Source organism: Falco biarmicus, chromosome 14 (assembly GCF_023638135.1).
Source record: "Falco biarmicus isolate bFalBia1 chromosome 14, bFalBia1.pri, whole genome shotgun sequence".
NCBI classification, from domain to species: domain Eukaryota; kingdom Metazoa; phylum Chordata; class Aves; order Falconiformes; family Falconidae; genus Falco; species Falco biarmicus.
The window spans coordinates 1,704,589-1,725,894 of NC_079301.1; the positions used below are offsets into that span (position 1 = coordinate 1,704,589).

At 56.2% G+C, this 21,306-nt stretch overlaps 3 protein-coding genes across 4 annotated transcripts; 2 read left to right on the top strand and 1 right to left on the bottom strand.

The window, feature by feature from the left end:
* The first annotated feature begins 335 nt into the window (after positions 1 to 335).
* IGBP1 (immunoglobulin binding protein 1) lies at positions 336 to 7,480 on the top strand. 2 transcript variants are annotated; one of them, XM_056359555.1, is made up of 6 exons: positions 336 to 817; positions 999 to 1,310; positions 4,235 to 4,430; positions 5,459 to 5,544; positions 6,569 to 6,681; positions 6,949 to 7,480. In XM_056359555.1, the coding sequence occupies exons 1-6, from the start codon at positions 351 to 353 to the stop codon at positions 7,095 to 7,097; spliced, it is 1,323 nt and encodes a 440-aa protein (XP_056215530.1). In that variant the 5' UTR covers positions 336 to 350; the 3' UTR covers positions 7,098 to 7,480. The 2 variants fall into 2 exon arrangements, with proteins under 2 accessions (XP_056215530.1, XP_056215531.1); XM_056359556.1 differs by having other exon boundaries at positions 6,952 to 7,480.
* A 1,777-nt stretch (positions 7,481 to 9,257) lies between these two features.
* Positions 9,258 to 13,989, top strand: LOC130158682 (diacylglycerol O-acyltransferase 2-like). The gene is given in 11 exon segments (XM_056359558.1): positions 9,258 to 9,506; positions 11,146 to 11,216; positions 11,218 to 11,311; positions 11,358 to 11,456; positions 11,689 to 11,759; positions 11,876 to 12,080; positions 12,640 to 12,743; positions 12,745 to 12,815; positions 12,902 to 12,996; positions 12,999 to 13,103; positions 13,266 to 13,989. Coding segments are annotated over 11 exon segments (1,110 nt in total). The 5' UTR covers positions 9,258 to 9,466; the 3' UTR covers positions 13,421 to 13,989.
* Positions 13,990 to 14,839: 850 nt separating this feature from the next.
* On the bottom strand, positions 14,840 to 20,551 carry P2RY4 (pyrimidinergic receptor P2Y4). The gene is given in 5 exon segments (XM_056359557.1): positions 14,840 to 15,572; positions 15,574 to 16,028; positions 16,031 to 16,369; positions 16,372 to 16,538; positions 20,420 to 20,551. Coding segments are annotated over 4 exon segments (1,113 nt in total). The 5' UTR covers positions 16,523 to 16,538; positions 20,420 to 20,551; the 3' UTR covers positions 14,840 to 15,404.
* Between the last annotated feature and the right edge of the window lie 755 nt (positions 20,552 to 21,306).

A 21,306-nucleotide genomic window follows, 5' to 3' on the forward strand; every position in this document is an offset into this window, starting at 1 on the left:
CCAGCCCCGGCCTGGCTCCCTCGGGCCCGGCACCCTGCAGCAGTGCCAGCGCTGGGGCCCGGTGCGGAGCAGCTCGTTAGCTGAGCTGCGGGTGGGCTCAGCAGGGCCCCGCCGACCACACCGGCCGCTGGCGGCTCCAGAGCTATTTCACCGCCGTCAGGCCACCCTCACCCCTCGCTCCTTTTTCTAAAGGGGGAAGGTGCGCGCATCCGATCAGTTTATCTAATCAGCCTCACTTTTGCTCATTTATTGGAGCACGTCACGAGCACGCCTTCCCCCGGAGCTCCCCGGTGGGCTCTGGGGAGGCCGGTGCATCAGGCAGGAACCAGCAGGAGCTTTGGGAGTACCGGATGCGTGTGAGGGTCCACGGCTCCACCGAGGCTCGTAGGGGCGACACCACCCGCCCGCCGCCCCCGCGGGGGTCGTCGGTCGCTGGCCGGTGGGGAGGGGCGAGCCCCGAGCCCCGGGCCCGCTGCCGCCTCACCAGGCCCTGCCTCCCGCCCGCCCCTACTAAGATACCGGCCCCGCTCCTTCGGGCGGCTCCGCTGACCTCACCAAGATGGCGGGCGGGGGCGGGGTCACACGCGGGCGCCCCGGAAGTGATTGTGCGGCGGCGTTCCCGGCCCGGTATGGCGGAGGGGGCCGGCGCGGGGCTGCGGCTGGCGGAGCTGCTGGCGGCGGGCCGGCGGCTCTGGGAGGAGGTGGAGACCGGCGCCGAGCCGTCCTCGGGGGCCCCGGCCGTGCAGGATAAGGTGCGGCAGGGGTTGGACGCGCTGCAGCGGGCGGCCGCCATGGTGGCGCAGCTGGATCTGTTCAGGTGAGAGCGGAGGGTCGGGCGCGGGCCTGGGCGGCGCGGGGGCCCCAGCGAGGCCGTGCGAGAGCCCTCGGGCCTCCCGCCGCCCCCACAGGGCCCCCCGGGCCGCCGCGGAGCGCGCTGGCTTTGGCCGGGCCCAGGCGGAGCAGAACGGGAACGGGGGGGCTCATCTCTCCCCCTGCAGCGAGAACGAGGAGCTGGAGGAGATCGCCTCGGCCGACCTGAAGTACCTGCTGCTGCCCGCCTTGCTGGGGGCCCTGACGCTGAAGCAGGTTGACCTGAGCAGGAGGCTGGAGCACCTGGAGAGCGCCCGGGCCCACTTCTGGCGCTTCCTCAAACTCTGCAGGAGCTACGGGCTGGGCAGCTTCCACCTGCCCCCTGCCGCCACCAGCCCCCCTGGAGAGGAAGATGCCGGGAGCCCCTCCCCGGGGGGCCCCGCTGCTGCCCAGCCCAGCCTGGTGGCCATGGCGTCCAGTAGGCAAGCCAAAATCGAAAGGTAGGCTCTTGCTTCGCAGTGTTTTTGTAAAGGGTTTTGGGAATCAGTTTAAGAGAAGGTGAGAGCTTCGGGCAGTGCGAGATTGCAGAGTCAGGGAAGAGCTGCTTCCCTTGATACTGGAATAGTTTGGTCATGAAACGTTCATTTTAAGATATGCACCACGTATTATTTAATGGTGTTTGATTGTGCAAACTGAGGAGGTGCATTTATGTCTTCAGTTTCTGGTCTTTGAAGAAGAACTGCGCAAAAGCTCTTATGGTCAGTTCTTTAACCACCGCTAACAGTGTAAAGCCACGCGTGTTGGAAGTTACCTACCAGTGGGCTTATTAGATCTTTAAAAAAGAGGTGATTAATGCCTGTTTGTCATGCTTTAGCTGGGGATTTTGACAATCAACTTGTTGCTTATTGTGGTAGCACTGGGAGGCCCAAGCTGGGCTGGAGAGCTGTTTAAATTGCATGAATACAAAAGCATGATTCATATTCTAGAGGGTAATTTAACTGAGGTAAGTTTGACATACTAGAATACACCTACTCTGTGCAGCGAAGCCTTTTCAGCGTGGGCTGCTCATCAGCAGTCTCTGAGCTGCACATCACCTCCTGAGCACAAGTGAGTTTTGCTGGAGCTGCAGGTAGGACTTTGGCTACGTGTGAGCTGCCCCCTTGCTGAGGGCTGGTGTTTGCCTGTATGGCGACTCGTTCCTCTTGGAGACAAACGCGAGGAGCCTGCTGTGTTGGGGCTGGCATCCTCATAGTGCTGTGCTTGTAGTGGTAGCTAGAAGGGTGGTGGAAACACAGCAGTGTTGTGGCCTCTGCTGAGCAGTGCTGCACAGCATCAGGGCTGTCTCTCCACCTCCCCCCACCCCACCACCACCAGTAGGCTGGGGTGGGCAAGATCGTGGGAGGGGACATAGCCAGGACAGCTGACCAAAAGTGACCAAAGGGATATTCCATATCACATGATGTCTGCTCAGATGTAGGAGCTCAGGGAAAGGAGGAGGAAGCGGGGGCATTAGTTAGTTATGACATTTGGCTTCTGGAGCAGCCACTACGGGTACTGAAGCCCTGCTTCTTGGGAAGTGGCTGAACATTGCCTGCTGAGGGGAAGCAGAGAATAACATCTCTTGTTTTCCTTTGCTTCTGCTTGCACAACTTCTTGCTTCATTAAACTGCCTTTATCTTGACCTGCAAGTTGTTTTTTTTTAAAAATCTTACTTTCTCCCTGCTACCTATTCTGAGGGAGGCAGTGATAGAGCGGCTTGGTGGGTACCTGGCATCCAGTCAAGGTCAACCCACCACACCTGCATTGTGAGTTCTATTGCAGGCAGGTTAGTACTTGATCAGGTGTTGCAATGATATTCGCTTTCAGTAAAATGTGTGGACTGCATGAACAAAATTTTCCTAAGGCAGCATGTATCACCACTTTACCTTCAGACCTGTCTCATCCTAGCTGCTTTTCACTTTGTTCTCTGTATAAGCATGCAATCCAGCATCCTAAGGAGCAGGTTGGGATTGCAGCAACCAACTGCAGAGAACTTACCCCACTGTGGAGTGTAAAGACAAATGGGAATAGAGTGGTTCGCTTTGCTTCCCTGCAGGACAGGGTTGGGCAGTCAGGTGCTCACCGGTTAAAATGTAGTTTTCAGGGTTCTTGTGGAGCACTTGTGGATGGGTTTGTTTTTTAGAATATCTCTTGTGTGCTCCTTGTCCTGTCAGCTCCTGTAGGTTTCTAATCCTTGGTTCTTAGTATTTGTTCTTCAGGTGGCACTGTAACTGGAGGAAGTGGGACACAAGGATTTAGCCTGGAAGTGTAGTATATAGGTAGTTCCCCCCTTTAATAACGTAACTCCTGAAGAGGTCAAAAAATCTAGAAATCCAAAATTATATTAAAAAAACAACCCACACCCACAGAAACACCTGAGACAGAAATTGGAGAAGTGTTTTAATCTGCCTTGTTAGTGGCTTCTGGATATCTTTTGCGTTCTACAGAAGTAACTCAAAATATCTATTGCATTGTTTTTTCTCAGTGAAGGAGCCAATGAGTTAAAGTTTTGTTTGCTCCAGGAGATTAACGTTGCCAGGCTTACCTAATTCGACCTGGGAGGCTTAATTTTCAAGGATTGCTTGACTTTTAGGAGAAGAAAAAAATAATAGAGATGTCTCTAAATTTCGAGTGTTGTCTTAAAGCTGCTTTTAACAGACAGGAGATACTTTAAATTACAACAATAAACAATCACCATCTCCCTTTTTTTTTATACAATTTTCTTATTAAATACTTGAAATAATGTTAAACCTCTTACCAGATGTAGTGAAGATCCTATGTAATGCCTAAATTTGAGTTGGCAGATGGAAGGGATGGGAAAGATGCGGGGGGAAAGGTTTTGGTGCTGCATGTATGTATATAACTGTGCATTTTCAAAATCGTTTGTAAGCAGATTGGAACTCTTCTGATTTTTGTAGTTTTCATTGGTCAAAGACCTGTTGTCAGATGAGGTGGGGAGATGGATCCCCTGCTTGATATTTTGCCTTTTGCTTACGCATTGTGAGAGGTCATCAGTAAATGACAACCAGTATGGTCTAGTGCTGCTCCTTTTCTTAACAGGTACTTCCTTCCTGTAAGTCTCTGCTTTACTTCTACAGGACTCTTACTCAGTTGTTAAATGATTGGGGGTCCTTGCACAAAGAAATTTGTCAAGACATGAGGAGCTTTATGAATGCCTGGGATTTGTGTACTGTAATGAGCGCTGGTCAGCAACTGGCACTACTGTGAAGAGGATTTAAAAGGGGATCGGGGCAGGAAGTATCTCTCTTAACTACATTTGATTGAATTTCATGAACTAGGAAATTGTATATTTTGGAAAACGCTGTACCGGGGCTGGGCTAGCAAAAGGTTATTTAATGATCTCATTTTGTTCTCTTTGAGACAGATATAAGCAGAGGAAGGAACTGGAGAACAGGCTGGCCTCTATGAGAAGCTTTGTGGAGAGTGGGCAAGCAGATGAGGATCAGATGCGGGAATTTTACATACTACAAATCCAGAAATGGATCAACACCAGCCTGGAGGAAATCGAGAGTATTGACCAAGAAATGGTCATCTTGAGGAGCAGAGGTACAGGGAAACAGGTATGAAATCTGTCTTGAACTGCAAGTCCTGTGGACTGTGGATAGTTAGACATGCTGAGAGTCACTGTTGCGGGTAAGTGCACCCTAGAGGAATTCAGTAGCAGAGCTACATTCATGTTCTATTCTGTGAATTCTCAGTTGAAATACAGCTCAATCACAGCCCAAGCAGATGGGGTTTGGCTCAATTCTGAATGAGCAGTGGTCTGATTTTTGGATTAGTCGCTGTCCACTGCTACCATGTGTTCTAGACAGTCACGGCTTATGAAATGCTAGAGCATTGAATATCAGAGCTGAACTGGTCTGCGCGCAAAGGCTTTTGTCCACTTCGCTGGGTTCTGGCAGACCCTTACCTGTAAAGAAGTAAGTACATTTGTAAATTGAAAGGAGACTCTAGTGATTTCTTTCAAACCTGTGCTTCTGGTCTACAATGTGTCCAGATACTACAGAAAGAAATGCCCGTTCTGAGTGATGAAAGCTTCTCATAGACCTGCAATTCCTGTGTGAATAGTGTTTCTGGGCTTTGTTACTCACCTAAAACATCTGCGTGGAAATAAAAAAAAAAAATATCATAATGTGCTGACATAGACCATAGTCCAGCTTGGTTGGCACAGCTCATTTGTGCAGTTCATTTTTGACATTGCAGAGCTCTGCTCTTCTGTAGTGCCCTGGGTGATACCATTGGGAATGACGAGCTCAGCTTGCTTCAGAATGTACTGCGCTTGCTCCCTGGGAAAAATAAGCTATATTTCATGCTTCGATCTGAGCTGATCTGGTTTAGCTTTGTCAGCTTTCTGCTTTGATCGCAGTGGGTGTAACAAAGGCACAAAGAGAAGCGATTTGTAGATGCTCACAGATGGAGTTCATGATTTAAACTGGATTAAGGCCTGAACTGTCTGTCTTAGGATGTTGCTGTGACAGCAGAGGCATCTCTCTTCTATGAGATCTTTAATAACTTGTTGTGGGGTGGGAAGCAGAGAAGGGGGTTCTCAACTAAACTATTATCTTGTGACTATTGTTTGCATCTTCAGTCTTCAGCACCACCGCACGCTACTTCTCGGCAAGTCAGGGCTCCGCTGAAACCTTTCATTCTTACCCGGGATGCTGCTCAGGCGAAGTATGTTGTTTTCTGATTACTTAGACATAGTATGAGGCAGTGCTCTGTTCTTATATCAAGCCTAAAATACTCTTTCAAATGCAGAGAACCAGGTGTTCATCGAGATGGTGCGTGTTGTGCATCTGGGCAGGGGATCGGGGGAATGTCCAATGCATTTCTTGAACTTTCTCTGATTTCTTCTGTTACTGGCATGCTGCAGTGTCTTGGCTAATGCTGTTTCCTGCTGTTGGGGTGGCAGAAGAGGAGATTGTATTAAGCAAATGTTACTGTGCTAGTTTATAGGCCATGTGCTTGCTGTTTGGTAAGCTGTGGAGAGGCAAGGCTTATCTGCCCCTCTGAAACCACTGTGTGATATAATAGGATTGCTCTTCGCTGTTAAAGAGCCCTGCAGTGAAAAGCGTATGTGGTCTCTTAATCTAACGTAAACTTTGGAAGATTTCAGTGAATTCAAATAAGTGGTCTTAGGGGCTGGGAAGATGTGATACCTACCAAGAATCATCAGTCACAATAATTAACTGTAAGGCTTTCCTGAGGGCGTCAAGATCCTAGCACTTTGTGGCCCTGTGAGATTCTTGCAGGGAGTGTGGCAGCTAAAGCACAAAATGGGATAGAAACAAGATTTCTTGTCATGCTTTTGACATTATTTGCCCTGAGCTTTCCATATATCTATATAGCCAAGCTGTGCCTAATTTGGTTCCCAGAGGCCTCCTTGGCAAGCTGTGCCAGCACAGTGTGTTCTGCTTTGGGCTGGAGAATTGGTTCAAGGTCTTTGGGCTATAAGAGTCCTCACCTCTCTAAACTAGCAGGATGAACTCTTTAAATGCCGCTGTGGCTAGGTTACTGGCAGGTTTGTTGCTGAAGGCCCAGGCTGTAGGAAAAGGTTTGTTCTCAAACCCTCCTTGGTAACACACCTTTTATTTTTAGTACAGATCAGGTTACAGAGTAGTTCTGTGCATGGTTGTCTGTTTCCGCTCGTTTGTAGCAACGTAAAGTGCTGCCTTTGACTGTCTTTCTCTCCCGGTAGAGTGTTTGGTGCTGGATACCCTGGCCTGCCTACTATGACTGTGGATGACTGGTATGAGCAGCGCAGGAGGCAGGGAGTCGTGTCTGGTCAGGGTGCGCCTCAGAGAACACCAGGTACAGAGTGGCAAAGCAAAGATTGGAATAGAGAATTTGGGAAGTCTCTTGAGGGGGAGGGTGAACAGGCATGTGTTCAGGGTGTAAAACACCCAGTGACTGAGGAAGAGTAAGAGCTGACTTTATTAGGCTGAGAATAACTGGGTTGCTAAACCGCTCTTTGGCAATTCCTGCTTTCTGTCTCAACTGGCAGGGCTTCTGTTTTGAGAACTTGACTAGGGACCTTCCGGTGTCTTACTGCCCCTTGCTCCTGTTCTTGACCTTCAGCAGGTATAACTGATGAAGAGTTGCAGAAGCAGCAGCAGGAGAAAAAAGAGGAGGATGATGATGAGGAAGCTCTTCAAAAAGCTCGGAACTGGGATGACTGGAAAGATACACACCCAAGAGGCTATGGCAACCGGCAGAATGTGGGCTGATGCTCTTGCTGCAGAGTGGGCAGGGCCTGGAAATCCTGTAAGAATTGCCTGTGTCCTGGAGATATAGGAGTAAATACACTGTACATATGCAGAGGTATACGTGGCTTCTCTGGGAGGCACTGGAATCAAGCGGAGTAAACATGACCGTTTGCTTTGGTTTGCGTTAAATGTCAGACTGAGTGCACTGGTCATGTACAGTGACACCACAGAGCTCCTGTCAGGTGGAGCTCTTTCTGAGGGGTCAGGCTGCCTCTGTTCTCCCAGTCAGAGGAAGTCCTTGAAAGATAAGTACATGAATTTGGAAACTGCTCTGTGTATTGTGGGTGGATGTATTTATTTTTTTCTCTATATTTTAAGCAAAATAAAGTCTCTCGTGCTGCCTAGTTCTTGCAGTAAAAATCCCTTGCTCTTCATCCTAGGCTCTTCCAGAGCATGTCCGTAAGGCTGGTTTCCAGCAACCGAGGGAGCTGGGGATGGGAGATAGGCAGTGTCAGATGGCCAGGGTTTTTTTTTTGAACAAGGCTTCTGAGCACAGCAGCTTGCAGTGCAGTGTTCACCTTGGCAGGGAGGTCTGTATGCAGCCGGGTGTTCGGTGGCCTTTCCGCAGGCTCATCCCACTGTTCCTCCCAGAGCGGCGCACTGAAGTGTTTAGGATTTTTTGTGTTAAGTACATGAGGTGTTTTGAGGGCAATGTCTTGAAGTGCCGATACTACACATAGTACAAATGCCTTAACAGAAATGTTTGTCCTTTTACTTAGTGTGATGGAGGATCTGCATGGTGATAGCATACACGAAGTAACGTGCAACATGTGTGTTTACTCCGGACCCTCTTGCGGAGCCCTACAGGGACCAACACTGGGACAAACAGTTCCGTGTTCCAAAGCAAAGTAGTGCACTAGTTGTCAGTGTGCTTTGAAATCTACTTGCAGAATAACCATGAAGGGGTGAAAAACTTTTCTGGATTCCTCTGAAGCTAGTTTAAATAGCTGCTGGCCCTAATTCTGAACTGAGTGAGAAGAGAGGGTATGTCTGGTCTGCTGTACCTGGCACTGACCTGGCACGTGGCAGGCGTGTTACTGGGCAAGAAAGTGAGGAATTGTGGCTGGAAGCTCTGAAATTGCCCAGCATGGGCTGGCAGCTGTGATTGCAGTTGTTCTAAACCTGTTACAAATGTTGGTATAAAAAACCCAAACAAACTATTGCTGCTGTTTGTGCATGTGGCAGTGTTACGTGGAGCAGGCCACGAGGCATTTATTGTCTTTGATTTGGCACAGTTGGGTTCATCAGCTCCCTTATCTCTGGGGACAGTGGGATGTTGAAGGAATTTGGATTTTTTCTTTCCTCTTAGCGTGATTCAGGCACGTGTGAGGGGCCAGGTAGGCTGCAGGAAAGATTAGATGTTTCACATGTAGCAATTGCAGGTCCTCTTTGCTTCACAGGTGTACATCAGTTGTAGCCTGCAGCGAACCCTTTTTTTCCAGGTACTGAGTCTCTACGATCTACAAGAGCAGACAATGAGTTTTTGTGCGTTCCAGACCTCCTGTGAAACACATTTTCTGCTTCAACAACACATGCAATTCTATACATGCATTTATTCCTTTCTTACATTTGATGTTAGCTGCCTCTTCCTGGTGAAAATTTCTGGAGAGGTAGATCTTGAGAAGTAGCTCAGCTGAATTAGTTCCTGTGCATTTTTACTGTTCCATTGGCTGTTGGCCTGAAGGCCCATCTCAGTGCTGCTTTTGTGCCGCACTAGTTTTCTTCTCATTCTTTTTCTTCTCATTCCCCACCTCTAATCTTCTCCAGGCAGCACTCCAGACTTCCTGGGCTAGCAGGCAGGCTAGCTGGCCCTGGCACCCCCCTTGGGGGTGGAAGAGGAGGGGATGGTGCTGGGGATGGCGGTCAGAGCCTGTCTGGCGGGCCGTGGTCCCGTACCATGGAGCAGGAGCCTTTGGGGTGACATTTTTGGGCAGCTCTGGAGGGGAGTCACACCAGTAGAACATGACAGCGGTTTGTGACATGCCCAAAGCATGGACAGTACCCTTCCCCAGAGGAAGGTGCCCCCCCCCCCCCCCCCCCCCCCCCCGGAGCCCCCACTGGTGCTGGCAGAAGTACCTTTCTGAGGAGCAGCAACTGCCCTTCGTGACGGCAGGCTCTCACCGCTTGTCGTCACTCCTTGTCCTCCCGAGGACCATCAGCTCTTCTTGTTCTACAAGCCGGGGCCAGAGCAGGTCCACTCCCCTCTGCAGCAGACAGTTTACCTTGGATCAGCTGATTAAGGCAGCTGGATACACAATCAATCGCCCTCCGGTATTTCCAAACTCACCTTTCAACCTGCTGAAGCGGAGTCTGGCGCGGGGCTTGCCACCATGAAAACAATTATTGCAGCCTGTTCCCAAAATCTTAGTGGTAAGATATTTCCAAAGTGTGTTTGAATGGTTTCTGATGCTCCGGCGATGTGAGGAGCTGGTCAGGCAATGAGCGTTTGTTGTCACTATTGTGTATTTGCTTTAGGCTGCTTAGGGGAAAGGGAGGTGTTCGGAGCAATTTGGGGTTAGCGGCGCCAGAAGAAAACATACGGTTGCTCAACAGGAAAGAAATTTCTGACAATGCGTTCGGTAAACGTTATTCCTGCAAGGTGCTCTGGAGTGCTGCAAATTCCCCTTCGTCTTTCCTTGCTGCTCCGGGCTGCAGAGTCTGAGTTTCTGGGTTTGAAGAGGCTGTGGCCAGGGCCGGCAGCAGAGCCCCTGGGGTTTCTCCATTTTCTGTCTGCGGTCTGGGCATTGATGGGAGTGCTTGAGGGGAGAGCTAGAAAAAAGCAACTAAAAAAAGGCAACTGTTTTGGTAGACACAAGTTTGCTAGACAAGAGCTCTGTGTCTTCCCCTGGAAAAAAGAAATGGTGCTTTGGAAAACTGATGGCGGCGGAGCTTCTGGGGATGCCTTGCCGGGTGTGCGGGGACAGGCGGGAGGGATCGCTTAGAGCATGGCACACTGCTTGGGGGAGAGGAGAAACAATTTTTTGGTGCTGGTGGTGGCTCCAGTGTTTCTTTATTTCAGTTGTCTCATTCATGGTTTGGATTGAGCCTGGGAAGAGTTGAACCTCCACCAGCCACCTGAACCAGGGTTTGGTGGTTCTCCTCTGCCCTGGGGGTCCTGCTGCGGGCCTGAGGGTCCCTGGCCTGGGAGCCGTGGGGAAAGGTCTGCTCCCATTTCACCTTGAGCATCTCTGTCTGGCCAGCATGCTGATTTTGGGTTGTTTTTCTTGGGAAAACAAGGCTTTTGTAACGCAAGAGGTAGCTCACTGCAGTCTCAGTGGTGGCTGTGACAGGTGGTCTCAGTTACAGTGGACCTTTGACCAGGAGTGGTGTACTGGCCGAACTGGTGCCGTGCGCCTGTTTCGGGGAGTAGGGATGGGGCTGCATGTGGAGTTTGGATCCTGGCTCCTGGCCCGGGGCAGTTAATGGTTCACCAAGGTCAGTCGGAGGGAAGGGGGCGGTGGGGGGGAGTGGAGCGGCTGCAGGCTGCTGGACTGTCCCTCACGGGAGCCAAGGCTCAGTGGGGATGGCCATGGGGATGGCCAGCTTTGGCCACCTTGGCTCAGCCCCTGGCCGCTGTCGTTGCTGCTTGCTGGGAGGCAGATGCTGCCCCGCACCTCCCTGCAATGCCAGCTGAGAAAGCCCCAAATTCTCTGTGAGCCTGAACGAGGAGGTCACGGGAAAGGTCCTGGCCCTTGGGGAGCTCGGCCTGGTGCGGGAGCTGCTGCTGCGCTGAGCTCCCCTGGTGCACCCAGCCCGTTTGGGCTTAGGTGTGCCCAGCCTGCCAGCTGCCCCCTGCTTGGAGGGGGCATGAGCATCACCCCACCTAATCCCACCCCATCACATTCCTCCTTGTCCAGCTTCATCCTTCACATCCTACATCCCGTCTTGCCCCCATACCCCAACCCTGGCAGCTGTGGGTACCACTGGATTCACCCCCCTGCCAGCACGGTGGGGCAGCATTTGTGCAATCCGTGCGATTTTGGGCTGGGCGCCGTGTCCCTCCCCGCAGGCAGCCGTGCCAGCATCCAGACCGCCCTGCGCACCCTGCTCACAGCACCCTGGCCCTCGCAGCGGGACCTCCCGCTCCTGGCTCCAGCTCCTCTCTGTCCTGCAGTGGGTGCTCAGCTTCCTGCTGCTGGGTGAGTAGGGGGCTGCGGGGGGTCCTGGTGGGGTGGGTGCGTGTCTGCTCACCCCCTTCCTGGCTTCCACAGGAACAGTCAGCCCTGCTGCTCCTCATCTACCTGGTGTTCACCAGCTTCTGGCCCATCTCTGCGCTCTACCTGGCCTGGATCATCTACGACTGGGACACACCAGAGAAAGGTGGGGATGGGCACCGTTCCCCCTTCCTCCCTTGTTGCAGCAGGATGGGGTGCAGCGTCCCCCATTTCTCCGGATCCATCCCAGCATGCCCAATGGGAGCACCACACTGTACCTGCTCCTTCCTTCCTCTTCTCCATCATCATCATGGCGGAAGAAGGGACATGGCAGATCCATGGGGAGATGTGCCCCAGCAGGGTGGGCATCATCTCCTGGGTCCTTCCCTGGTTTGCAGGTGGCAGGAGGCTGCCGTGCCTGCGGCGATGGCCTGTGTGGAGGCACTTTCGGGATTATTTCCCTGTGAAGGTATGGCGCGGGGAGCTGGGCTGCCGGGATGGGACATTCACGCAGGTGATGGTGGTGGTACCACCCAAAAGTATGTGCCACCGTTACGTCCCCACGACCCCTTTTCGTCCCCGCAGCTGGTGAAGACGCACGACCTGTCCCCCAGCCACAACTACATCATCGGCTCCCACCCCCATGGCATCCTCTGCGTCGGCGCCTTCTGCAACTTCATCACGGGCTCGACAGGCTTCGGGGAGATGTTCCCAGGCATCCGGCCCTTCCTCACCACCCTGGCCGGCAACTTTCGCCTGCCCATCTTCAGGGAGTACCTGATGAGTGGGGGTGAGTGTCCGTGGGCAGCAGGGTGGGCAGCTGCCTGCCCCCTACCCTCACAGGCAGCCCTGCAGGCACAGCTGGTTGCGCTGGCTTGAGCTGAGTGGGTGCCCCAGGGACGCACCCCCTGCCTGCCCCACTCCTGCCCAACTCTGCCCGCTGCAGGCAATGCCCATGGGGCAGAGGGGCCTCCAGGGGGACTCCCCGGTCCCATCCACGGGAAACCTGGGACTGTTGGCCTCTGTGCCCCCCAGGAGCAGCCAGGGCAGGAGCAGTGCTTTGCCTGCACCCTGTCTGTGCCCTGCCTGAACTCCACCCTCACCTTGCTTGCACCCTCTCCCCACCCTGCCTGCACTTTGCCTGCGCCCTGCCCCCAGGGCTGGGAGCCTGGGGAACCCATCCCTCCCTGGGGGCTCTCCCGCAGCAGGGGGCGCCCTTGCACTGTCCCGTGCGGGGTCCCGCCATGGTCTTTGCGGGGTCCCACCGGCATGGTCCCTTGTGAGGTCCCCGGCCCTGGGCACAGCGCAGGCAGGCAGTCCCACAGCACCAGCGGTCTGTTCCGCTGCAGGCCTGTGCCCAGTGACACGCCGTGCCATTGGGTACCTGCTCTCCAAGAATGGCACCGGCAACGCGGTGGCCATCGTCATTGGCGGCGCAGCTGAGTCGCTCTCCCTGCCGTCCCGGTGTCACCACACTCATCCTGAAGAAGCGCAAGGGCTTTGTCCGCATGGCCCTGCAGCACGGGTGCGTCATGGGCACTGCCGCCACTGCTGCCACAGGGGTCTGGTGGTCCTGGCACACCGTGACTGCCCGCCGTGTCCCCTCCACAGGGCCTACCTTGTCCCCTCCTTCTCCTTTGGGGAGAATGACCTCTTCCGCCAGGTGGTCTTTGAGGAAGGCAGCTGGATGAGGAGCATTCAGCAGCGCTCCAGAAGATGATGGGCTTTGCTCCCTGCGTCTTCTATGGCCGGGGCCTCACCTCCGTCCGGTCCCGGGGTTTCCTCCCCTATGCCAGACCCATCACCACCGTGGGTGAGCATTTCCCGCTGGGCGGAGGGGCCCCCCAGAAGGTGGAGGGGCAGAGAGGAGGATGCCCCACGATGGGTGGTGCGGGAAGGCAGCCCTCCGCTCGTGTCCCCAGTGAGCCAAGCACTTCCCTGCGCTACTGCCCTGACCTCCCTTTCCTCCCGGCAGTGGGGGAGCCGGTGATGGTGCCCAAGATCGAGGACCCAAGCTGCGAGATGGTGGACATGTACCACGAGATGTACATCCGCTCCCTGCTCAAGCTCTTCAATGAGAACAAGACCAAGTACGGGCTGTCGGAGACGGACGAGCTGCACATCCTCTGAGCATGGCCAGCGCCGGTGGCCAGATCCTGGCTCACAAGGGCAGCCGGCTCTTGCGGGTGGGGATTTCTGCCAGCCTGGCCTGGGGGACTCATGGGGGACGGTTGCCACTCCAGCCCTCTGCTTCTCCATCTGAAAAACCTGAGCAGGAGGTGGGAGGAGGCAAGGGGAAGGGAAGATTGGGGGCCCGCCTTGAAAGGGGTTTGGAGGGGCTGTGGGTGACACAGCCGTCCCCCTGAGGATGTGGGGCTGATGGGAGAGCTGGTGCAAGGCTGGGGGCCAGCAATGGCCGTGGTCCCCCCATGATAAGCAGGACACCACAAGCTGAGGGAGGGGGGTGTCATGGGAGGAGGGAATTAGATGGGCTCCTTGGGGTGGCGTCCCAATAGCAACCGGGAACCAGGCTGGGGAGACATCCTCCCCTGGAGTGAATCGGGGACACTCCCAGATTTGGGCACCCTTGGAAGTGGCCTCAGCCAGGACCGTGTGGTCCTGAGCAAGGGGTGGGCGCTGCTCTGGCCACAGTTGAGCCTTTTCCGCTCCCTCTATACCCAATACAGATTTCCAACCACGCCACGGCTGCCTGTGTGTGCTGGGGGGCACGATCGGACAGCACTGCAGCCATACCCCGCACTCCTCATGCGGGTGGACCTGCCACCCGCCTCTGTCCCCTCCCTGGCACCCCCATCTCCAGAGCTGGGGGTATGCATGGTGGGGACCCTTGCACTGCTCGGGTGCAACCGAACAGCTCCTGGGTCCACCTAAGCCATGTCGGATATAATGGGAAGTGAGGGGCGGCAGTTGCTCTTACTGGGCTAACTGGGTTTAGGAGGGAAGTCTCCTCTGTTTCAGCTGAGCGGTGAGTGAGGGGCAAACTGGGTACCACTGTCTGGTGGAATGGTGATGCAGGGCTGGCACGTGGCATCCCTGGGGCTTTCTCCCTCCCCAGGTGACCTGTGCAGCTCCTGGTGGGATGTGGTTGTGTGTGACTGTGCCCGGGGGGTGGCACCCCGACGATGCTATGGGCATCCCTTCCCTAGGCATGTGCTGGCAGGACTTGTGGGGAGGCAGTGGGGGGCAGCCCCACCTGGGACTCCCTGTGATGGGGACAGCCCTGTCCCATCCCTGCCCGTGGGAGAGTCAGCAGCACCGATGATAGTCATCTCTGCTGTGCTCCTCTGCGCAGGCACTTGGTCAAACAAAAGGGCTGGGTAAACATTTGGAAAGCAAACACCCATAAAGGCAGATTCCTGAGGACTTTTCCGTCACAGTGGGTGTCACCATTCCAGCTCTTTGCTCTCAACCTGCACCAGCATTTAAGGTGGTGGGTGGAGTTTTCTCTGCTCTCAAACGCTTTCCAGGGTAAGGGTGGGCATCTCATCCCTCTTCTGCCGTGGGAAGAAATGGGCCTGAGCACAGAGAAAGGGGAAAGGGGCTTTATTGGGGAGTGATGGGCAGCAAGAGCCCTGTGCCACGTCCCTCCCCCGCCTCTCCCAAGGCCAGCAGTGATGGGGATGTCCCCGAGAACCTCCACCAGGTACGCGGGGGCCCAGCACTGACGCTGTCCCCAGGTTCAGTCCAGTCCCCACATGTCACTGTTGAGCAAACTGAAAGGGCTGTGTGTGCCCAGGGAGGGACCAGTGTCCCTTCTCTTTAGTCACTTGTCAGCCCCCACGTGTCCCCAGAAGTGCCCTGGGATGGGACGCCAGCCTGCCTCCCCAGAATGGCTTTCTCAGCATCCTTCCCACCCCCACAGGTGCCCAGTGGCTGTCCTGCCCCAAGTGGCACCAGCATCCTCCTCCCATGGTAGCCCAGGACAGGGCTGGGATGAGCCCCATGGCCACCAGCCCTCAGCCCTGAGGCCTTTGCCCCTGCAGAGTGGGTCGGGTTTGGGGACCTGGGGGTGCCAGGGTGCCCGCGCAGAGCCTAGAGGGGCTGCACCTTGTGGAGACCAGGGATGAAGTTACTGGAACCCCCTTTGGCCCCCTCAGCACCCGCCTCCGCTCTGTGCTGTCCCTCGTCTGTCACTGGCAGCGTGGCTGCCACCCAGGATGTTCTCCATGGAGGGGGATACCAAGGCCAGGTCACATGTGGGCACAGGCCGGAGGCGCTGAGCTGGCCCCCGGCGCAGCTGCCCCCGGTACTTGTCCCCGACTCATGAAGTACAAGATGGGGTCGAGGCAGCTGTTGATGCTGGCCAGGGGCCGAGTGATCTTGTAGGTGAAGTTGATGATGTTGAGGGTCGAGCAGTCGGCTTGGAAGTAGCGGGAGGTGTAGTACATGGTCCGGGTGATGTGGAAGGGCACGAAACAGATGGCAAAGACGGTGAGCACGATGATGATCATCTTGATGGAGCGTTTTTTGTAGGAGGGCATTCGGGGGCTGGGGCTGGAGAAGCTGGGCTTGCAGAGTCTCTTGGCCATCAAGCAGTAGCAGAGGACGATCACCAGGAAGGGGACCCCGAAGAGGAGGGCCATGATGGAGGAGCTGTAGTGCACGTAATGGTCAAACTCCTCAGGTCTGGTGGTGTCGTGGCACAGGGTGCTGTTGCCCTTGGAGCTGGTGGTGACAAAGATGAGGTTGGGGATGAGGCAGATGGTGACGACAAGCAGGCACCCACACAAATGATGCGGGCGTGCTTGGTCTTCACCCACTTCAGGGAGCGGATGGGGTGGCAGATGCCCATGTAGCGGTGGATGCTGATACACGTCAGGAAGAGGATGCTGCTGTAGAGGTTAGCGTAGAAGAGGAAGCGCACGATCTTGCAGAGCCATTTCCCAAAGGGCCAGTTATTGCGATCGGCATAATAGTAGACCAGGGTAGGGAGGGAGAGGACGTAGAGCGTGTCGGAGACGGCCAGGTTGAACATGTAGGTGGTTGTGGCGTTCCAGGGCCTCATCCTGGAGATGAACATCCACAGCGCCCAGGAGTTGAGGGGCAGCCCCACCACAAGACGATGCCGTAGGAGATGGGCAGCAGGATGAACTTGAACTCCTCGTTGAAGACGCACTTTGCTTCTGCCACTGTGGTGGTGTTTCCTCCTGGCCAGGGAGCCAGAGTCGGTGTCCACAGGGCAACTGGGAACGTCCTCACTGAAGTGGCCATGTTCTCTGAGCCAGATCTAGGGGAGACGTTAATAAAAGCGTATTAGTCGTTGATCCCGACCATTGTCAGGCACAAAGCATGGAAGGGAGCCAAAGCTGCCAGATTTCCCCCCCCCTCCAGGAGCTCCGGCCACTTTGATGGTTCTCTGGTTTTTCTCAGCTCGTGCGTTCGAGCCTCACGGGGAGCCAAGGGGGACTTGACAAATCCTCCCCTTCGCAGCCCCCGCAATGACACCCATTAATCATCCCTTTGAGCAGCGCCAGTGACACCAGCACCGCGTGGAGCCGGGAAGCGTGCCTGAGACAGAGGACCGCGCCGGCCCCGCCGGCCAGCAGCCCCACGGCGCGCCGAACAATGAGACCTTTATGAGCAACAGCAGCCCCTGGCCGGTGCCAGCGCAGCCTCTTGGAAGCCGATTCAGCCTAATTGGCACCATCCTGACAATGCTGCTCGTCCCAGGGGGCTCCTTGACAGAAGAAAGGCGGGAGGAGAAGAAAGGCTTGTCTGGGGGAGTATTATGGCCCAGGGAGATCCTCAGGGGGCTGTTAAAGGAGCCTTTGGGAGAGAGTGTCCCTGGACGGTGAGGGGCCTCCAGATGCTGGGTATTCTCCGTAGGAGAGGGATGATCTAAGCCCTGTGGAGAGGGGCTGCGCCAGAGCCAAGTTCCAGCTCAAGACAGTGCAAGTTCACAAGGCAGGCAGGACGTTTCCTTTCGCACAGAGTTGGGATCAAAGACTGGGATCTGCCTCCTCCTGGAAAATCAGGCCCCCCGGCCGAGGCGTGAGGGCAAGCTGTCCAAGGGTTGCATTTGCCTCTCGGAACATCTCAAGTTCAGAGCCCACTCGTCCAGAGGGAAGAAGGAGCTTCTGCCATCGTGGTGTCCAAGCAAAGGCTGCTCGCACCTTGGCCCCTCCATGCCTGCCACCATCCCTGGTGAAGCGATTTTGGAGTGGCTGCTTCTGCCAGCTGAGGATGGATTCTCAGATGAGTAACCTGGGAGCAGGAGCATCAGCCACGCTGCCAGCAGAGACCAGGGTGTAGCCAAAACCGTAACTGACGGAGGGAGTGCTGGTGCGTCTGCAGTTTCTGTTGGTCCAAAGCTCACACAGGAGGCGATGGGTGCTGGGACGGAGGAGGGCTCGGGGCTCAGGGAGACAATGTGCATGATGCTGGTGTCAGTGGTACAAGATGGAAAGCTGTGTTCTTTCAGGCTCCCTCATCATCATCATCATCATCATCATCATCATCATCCTGTTTGCCCCTTGCCTTCACCACGGAGATGTGCAGCCTGACAGCTTCTCATGGCAAGCACCGTTGGCACGAATATCCCATAGGGTGTATCCACGGGGTCAGCTGAGCTGAAATCCATCTCCTCACTTGGAGATGAGATGAAATCCATCTCACTTGGAGAGAGATCCCTGGCTTTACAGAAATGATCACAAATGAATCAGCAGGCAGGTGGCCGCTAGACCAGCCGCTCCGCCCCACATGCATCTGTCTCCGCACTCTGTTTGAGTTGTGGGCTGAGCTGCAGCTTCGGGCTCACATCAAACACCCTGCAGCTTCCTTCCCGCTGCGGCTGGCACCGGCAGCTGCCTGGCTTTATTACAAGGATGAGTTCAGAGAGCAACAGGCAGGTCCTGATCAAACATTAACAGTGCAAAGAACTTGCTCTCTTCTCCCTGAACCAGGAGGGAAATCCAGCTGGTAGGAAACCCCAAGCCGCTGAGCGCTGGTGCCAGTGGTGGTCCCATGGGGTACTGTGCTGGTCGTGGCGGTCCCAGCCCAGTGGCTGCATCTCCCCCGGGCTGTGATGCTGCTGAGGACACGAGGCTCCAGGAGATTTGTTTTCTTCTAACCTCTGAGTGCAAGTGAGCATGAAGCCTTGAGCCCAGCCGGACCGGAGGTGCTGCAGGGTTCAGTGGCCAAAGCCAATGTCCATGGCATAGGTCAACAAACAACTATGTATGAAGAAGCCAATAAATAAAAAAAAATAAGTCTGGTGTGAGAAACGGATAAGGAAAAAGCGTGAGCAGCCGTGTGGTGCTGAGCTGCTTGGAGGAGAGCACAGGTACATGGCTTCTGGCAGCTGATGAAGCCCCAGAAGAGTCAGTGCTCAGAGTGCAGTTTAGCCATTCCTAAGCAAGCTTCTTTGGAGGATAACCACCACAATATAACGCAAAAGAAGATGACGTTTGGCAAGCTTTATCTCAGTAGGTTTCCTGCTTCCTCATCTTGCTCATGATCAAAATCAGTAGTTTAAATTGCTGATTCGTGTCAGTCCGCCCCAAGGACACGTCACCACCACATCCATTCCTCTGCTGCTCCCTGACACCCCCAGCAAGGCTCTCCCTGGCCACAGCCTCTCTAGCGTGGGCTTTTCCAGGAGGGACTGACCGCAGGTGCAGTGAGGTCTGAGCCAAGCGTTCAGGCTCACAGATGGAGCAGGAGCTGGAAGGCGCTGCAGGGAAAGGACATGGAGCAGGGGAGGTGATGGCTGCTCCGGCCCTGCCCGTTTTGTGGATGCAGGAGGGCTGTGATGCTGGGGAATCCCTTGCCCGTGGCAAGCAACATCCTGCTGGGACGGTGCCCGCAGGCTGGCTCCTGCACACGTCCTGGGAGGCAGCAAGGGGACCTGCAGAGCATCCATGATGCCATCTGCCAGTGGGAAGGGGCAGGGGCCAGCCGCGGGGCCATGCAGCTGGGGGCACATGCTGCGCTTGGCCCTTTGCCGCGGGAACAGGAGCTCTGCCCTGGCTCCCAGCCCTGCAGCTGTGCCCAGCCTGAACCCGTCCTTTGGTCCCACAGGCGGCACTGGTCCCAGTGGGAGCCAGCAGCTGCCCCAGACCCGGGTGCCCCCAACCCAGGGTGCCCCAGCAGCTGGCCTAAGCTTCCTGCATGGGGCATTTAAAGGAGCGTTGAAAAGACACCAATGAAATGAATGAGGCAGCGCCGAAGACTCTCCTCCGGAGCCAAAGTTCTGCCCACTGGCAGGACGGGACAGACCATCGGGGATCGTGACATAGCAGGCAGGAGCTGGAGAGAGGGGAAACGAGAGAGGACTTCGGAGGAGAGCGAGCAGCCGGTGAGGGACATGGGGCTGGGTGAGCCTGGGACCAGTTGCTGCTGGAGCATGGGAAAAACAGGGCTTTTCTTCTCGCCTAAGCTCTTAGAAATTGCAAAACAAGGGAAAATTATGCAAAACATCCTGCACAAGGACCCTTGTCCCTAATCGCCACGTGGTTCATGCAGCCAAAGCCCCGGCGCAAGGAAAGCATGACCTAATTTCTTTTCGATCCTTCCCTTTGACTGCAAGAGCAGCCAAAGCACGATCTGCCTGCTCTGCCTGGGCACTGGTGCCTCCTCCCCGGGGATGCCAGTGGGGCCGGGTGTTTCCCTTGCTGCCCATCATGTCTCCTGCTCCAAGGTGACCCCCTTTCTCCGCAGGGTGGGAGATGGGGGTTTCCTTTCACCCTTGGCTGGGCTGTCCCTGTCCCTCGGTCTCCCTGGGGAAGGACAGGAGACCACAGCATCCAGCTAAGCTGCAGCAGCCCGAGGGCAGCTTCATTCTGCGAGGGCACAGCAATTTGGGGGATGGAGAGGCAGATGAAGGAGAGGAGGTGGCCACAGGGGGAAGTATGAAGGCCCTTGGTGACGGAGGAAGGCAGTGGCACGGTAGGGAGGAGGATGCACCAAGGGATTTGGGGACAGCGGAGGGATGGGGAGAACTGGCTGACCCCCACCCGATGCCCACCCTGCACTGCGAATCCCACCTCCATCCCTTGCAGGGCCCAAGCTGCTCCCTGCGGGGACCCCGGAGCCCGGCTGGCTGTGCGTGGCCACGGCGAGGCCGTCCCGGCTGCTGCTCTCCACCACGCGTGGGCTGCCCCGGCTCACCTGCGGACCTGGGCTGGGGTGGCTCTCAGGAGTGGGGCACCCCCGGGGAGCGCCTGTCCCCCGCGGGGCTGGGGGCCATGCTGGCGGGGCTGTGGGCTGCCCTCCGCCGTGCCCGGCCGTGCCGAGTGTGCCCGCTCCGGCTCTCCTGCTGGGAGCAAAGTGCCCAGGGGAGGCAGGGCTGGAGGCGGGCGGAGGCGGGTGCAGGAGCCCGCAGGTCCCTGCCAGTGTCCCTGCCCGCCCAGGGGCTGCCTGCAGGGCTCATGCCGTGCTCCTGCCCGTCACCCTCGCGGGGGCCACCTGCAGCGCCCCAGACACGGGATGTGTGGATCCCACCCATGGGGTCACAGCCCTTTCACCGTGGGGGCCAAGGACACTCGGCCGTGGGGACTGCAGCCTGTCGCTCATGGGGATCACCGCTCCCCAACCACAAGGGCCACAGCCCCTCATCCGCGGGGACCGTACCCCTTGCCCCTGGGGGCCGTGGCCCCTTGCCCAGCCCAAGGGCAGCCCCTCTGCTCCACTGGGACCGCACCGGCCCCGGCACTGCTCGCTCCCTGGGGTGCTGCCCTGCTGCGCCCCAGCCCTGCAGGGCAATCCTGGGGACAAAGGTGGCCAGTGCCACCTTGAGGCCAGCCTGGGCATAGTGTCCCCAAACCAGGGCCGCCTCGGGTGTTGCGGCAGCCGGAGCCTTGCCAGGCTGGGGTGTCCCCACGTTTTGGAGGCAGTGTGTGCCCCCTTTCCTGCGGAGCTGTGCCCGGTCCGGGGGAGTTCACTCCGCTGCGGGCATGCAGGTGGTGCTGTGCAAACGCGCCTGCGATGGATGGGGCACGCCGGGGGCGAATGGGCGCACCCCAAGATGTAGGGGACCACAGCCGAGAGTGAGCCAG

Bases quoted from the DNA above. Each gene is read 5' to 3' on its own strand.
- IGBP1 (XM_056359555.1), top strand. From the start codon at position 351: ATGCGTGTGAGGGTCCACGGCTCCACCGAGGCTCGTAGGGGCGACACC. The intron at 5,545-6,568 runs GTATGTTGTTTT...CTCTCCCGGTAG, and splicing joins CGGGATGCTGCTCAGGCGAA to AGTGTTTGGTGCTGGATACC. The intron at 6,682-6,948 runs GTACAGAGTGGC...CTTGACCTTCAG, and splicing joins TGCGCCTCAGAGAACACCAG to CAGGTATAACTGATGAAGAG.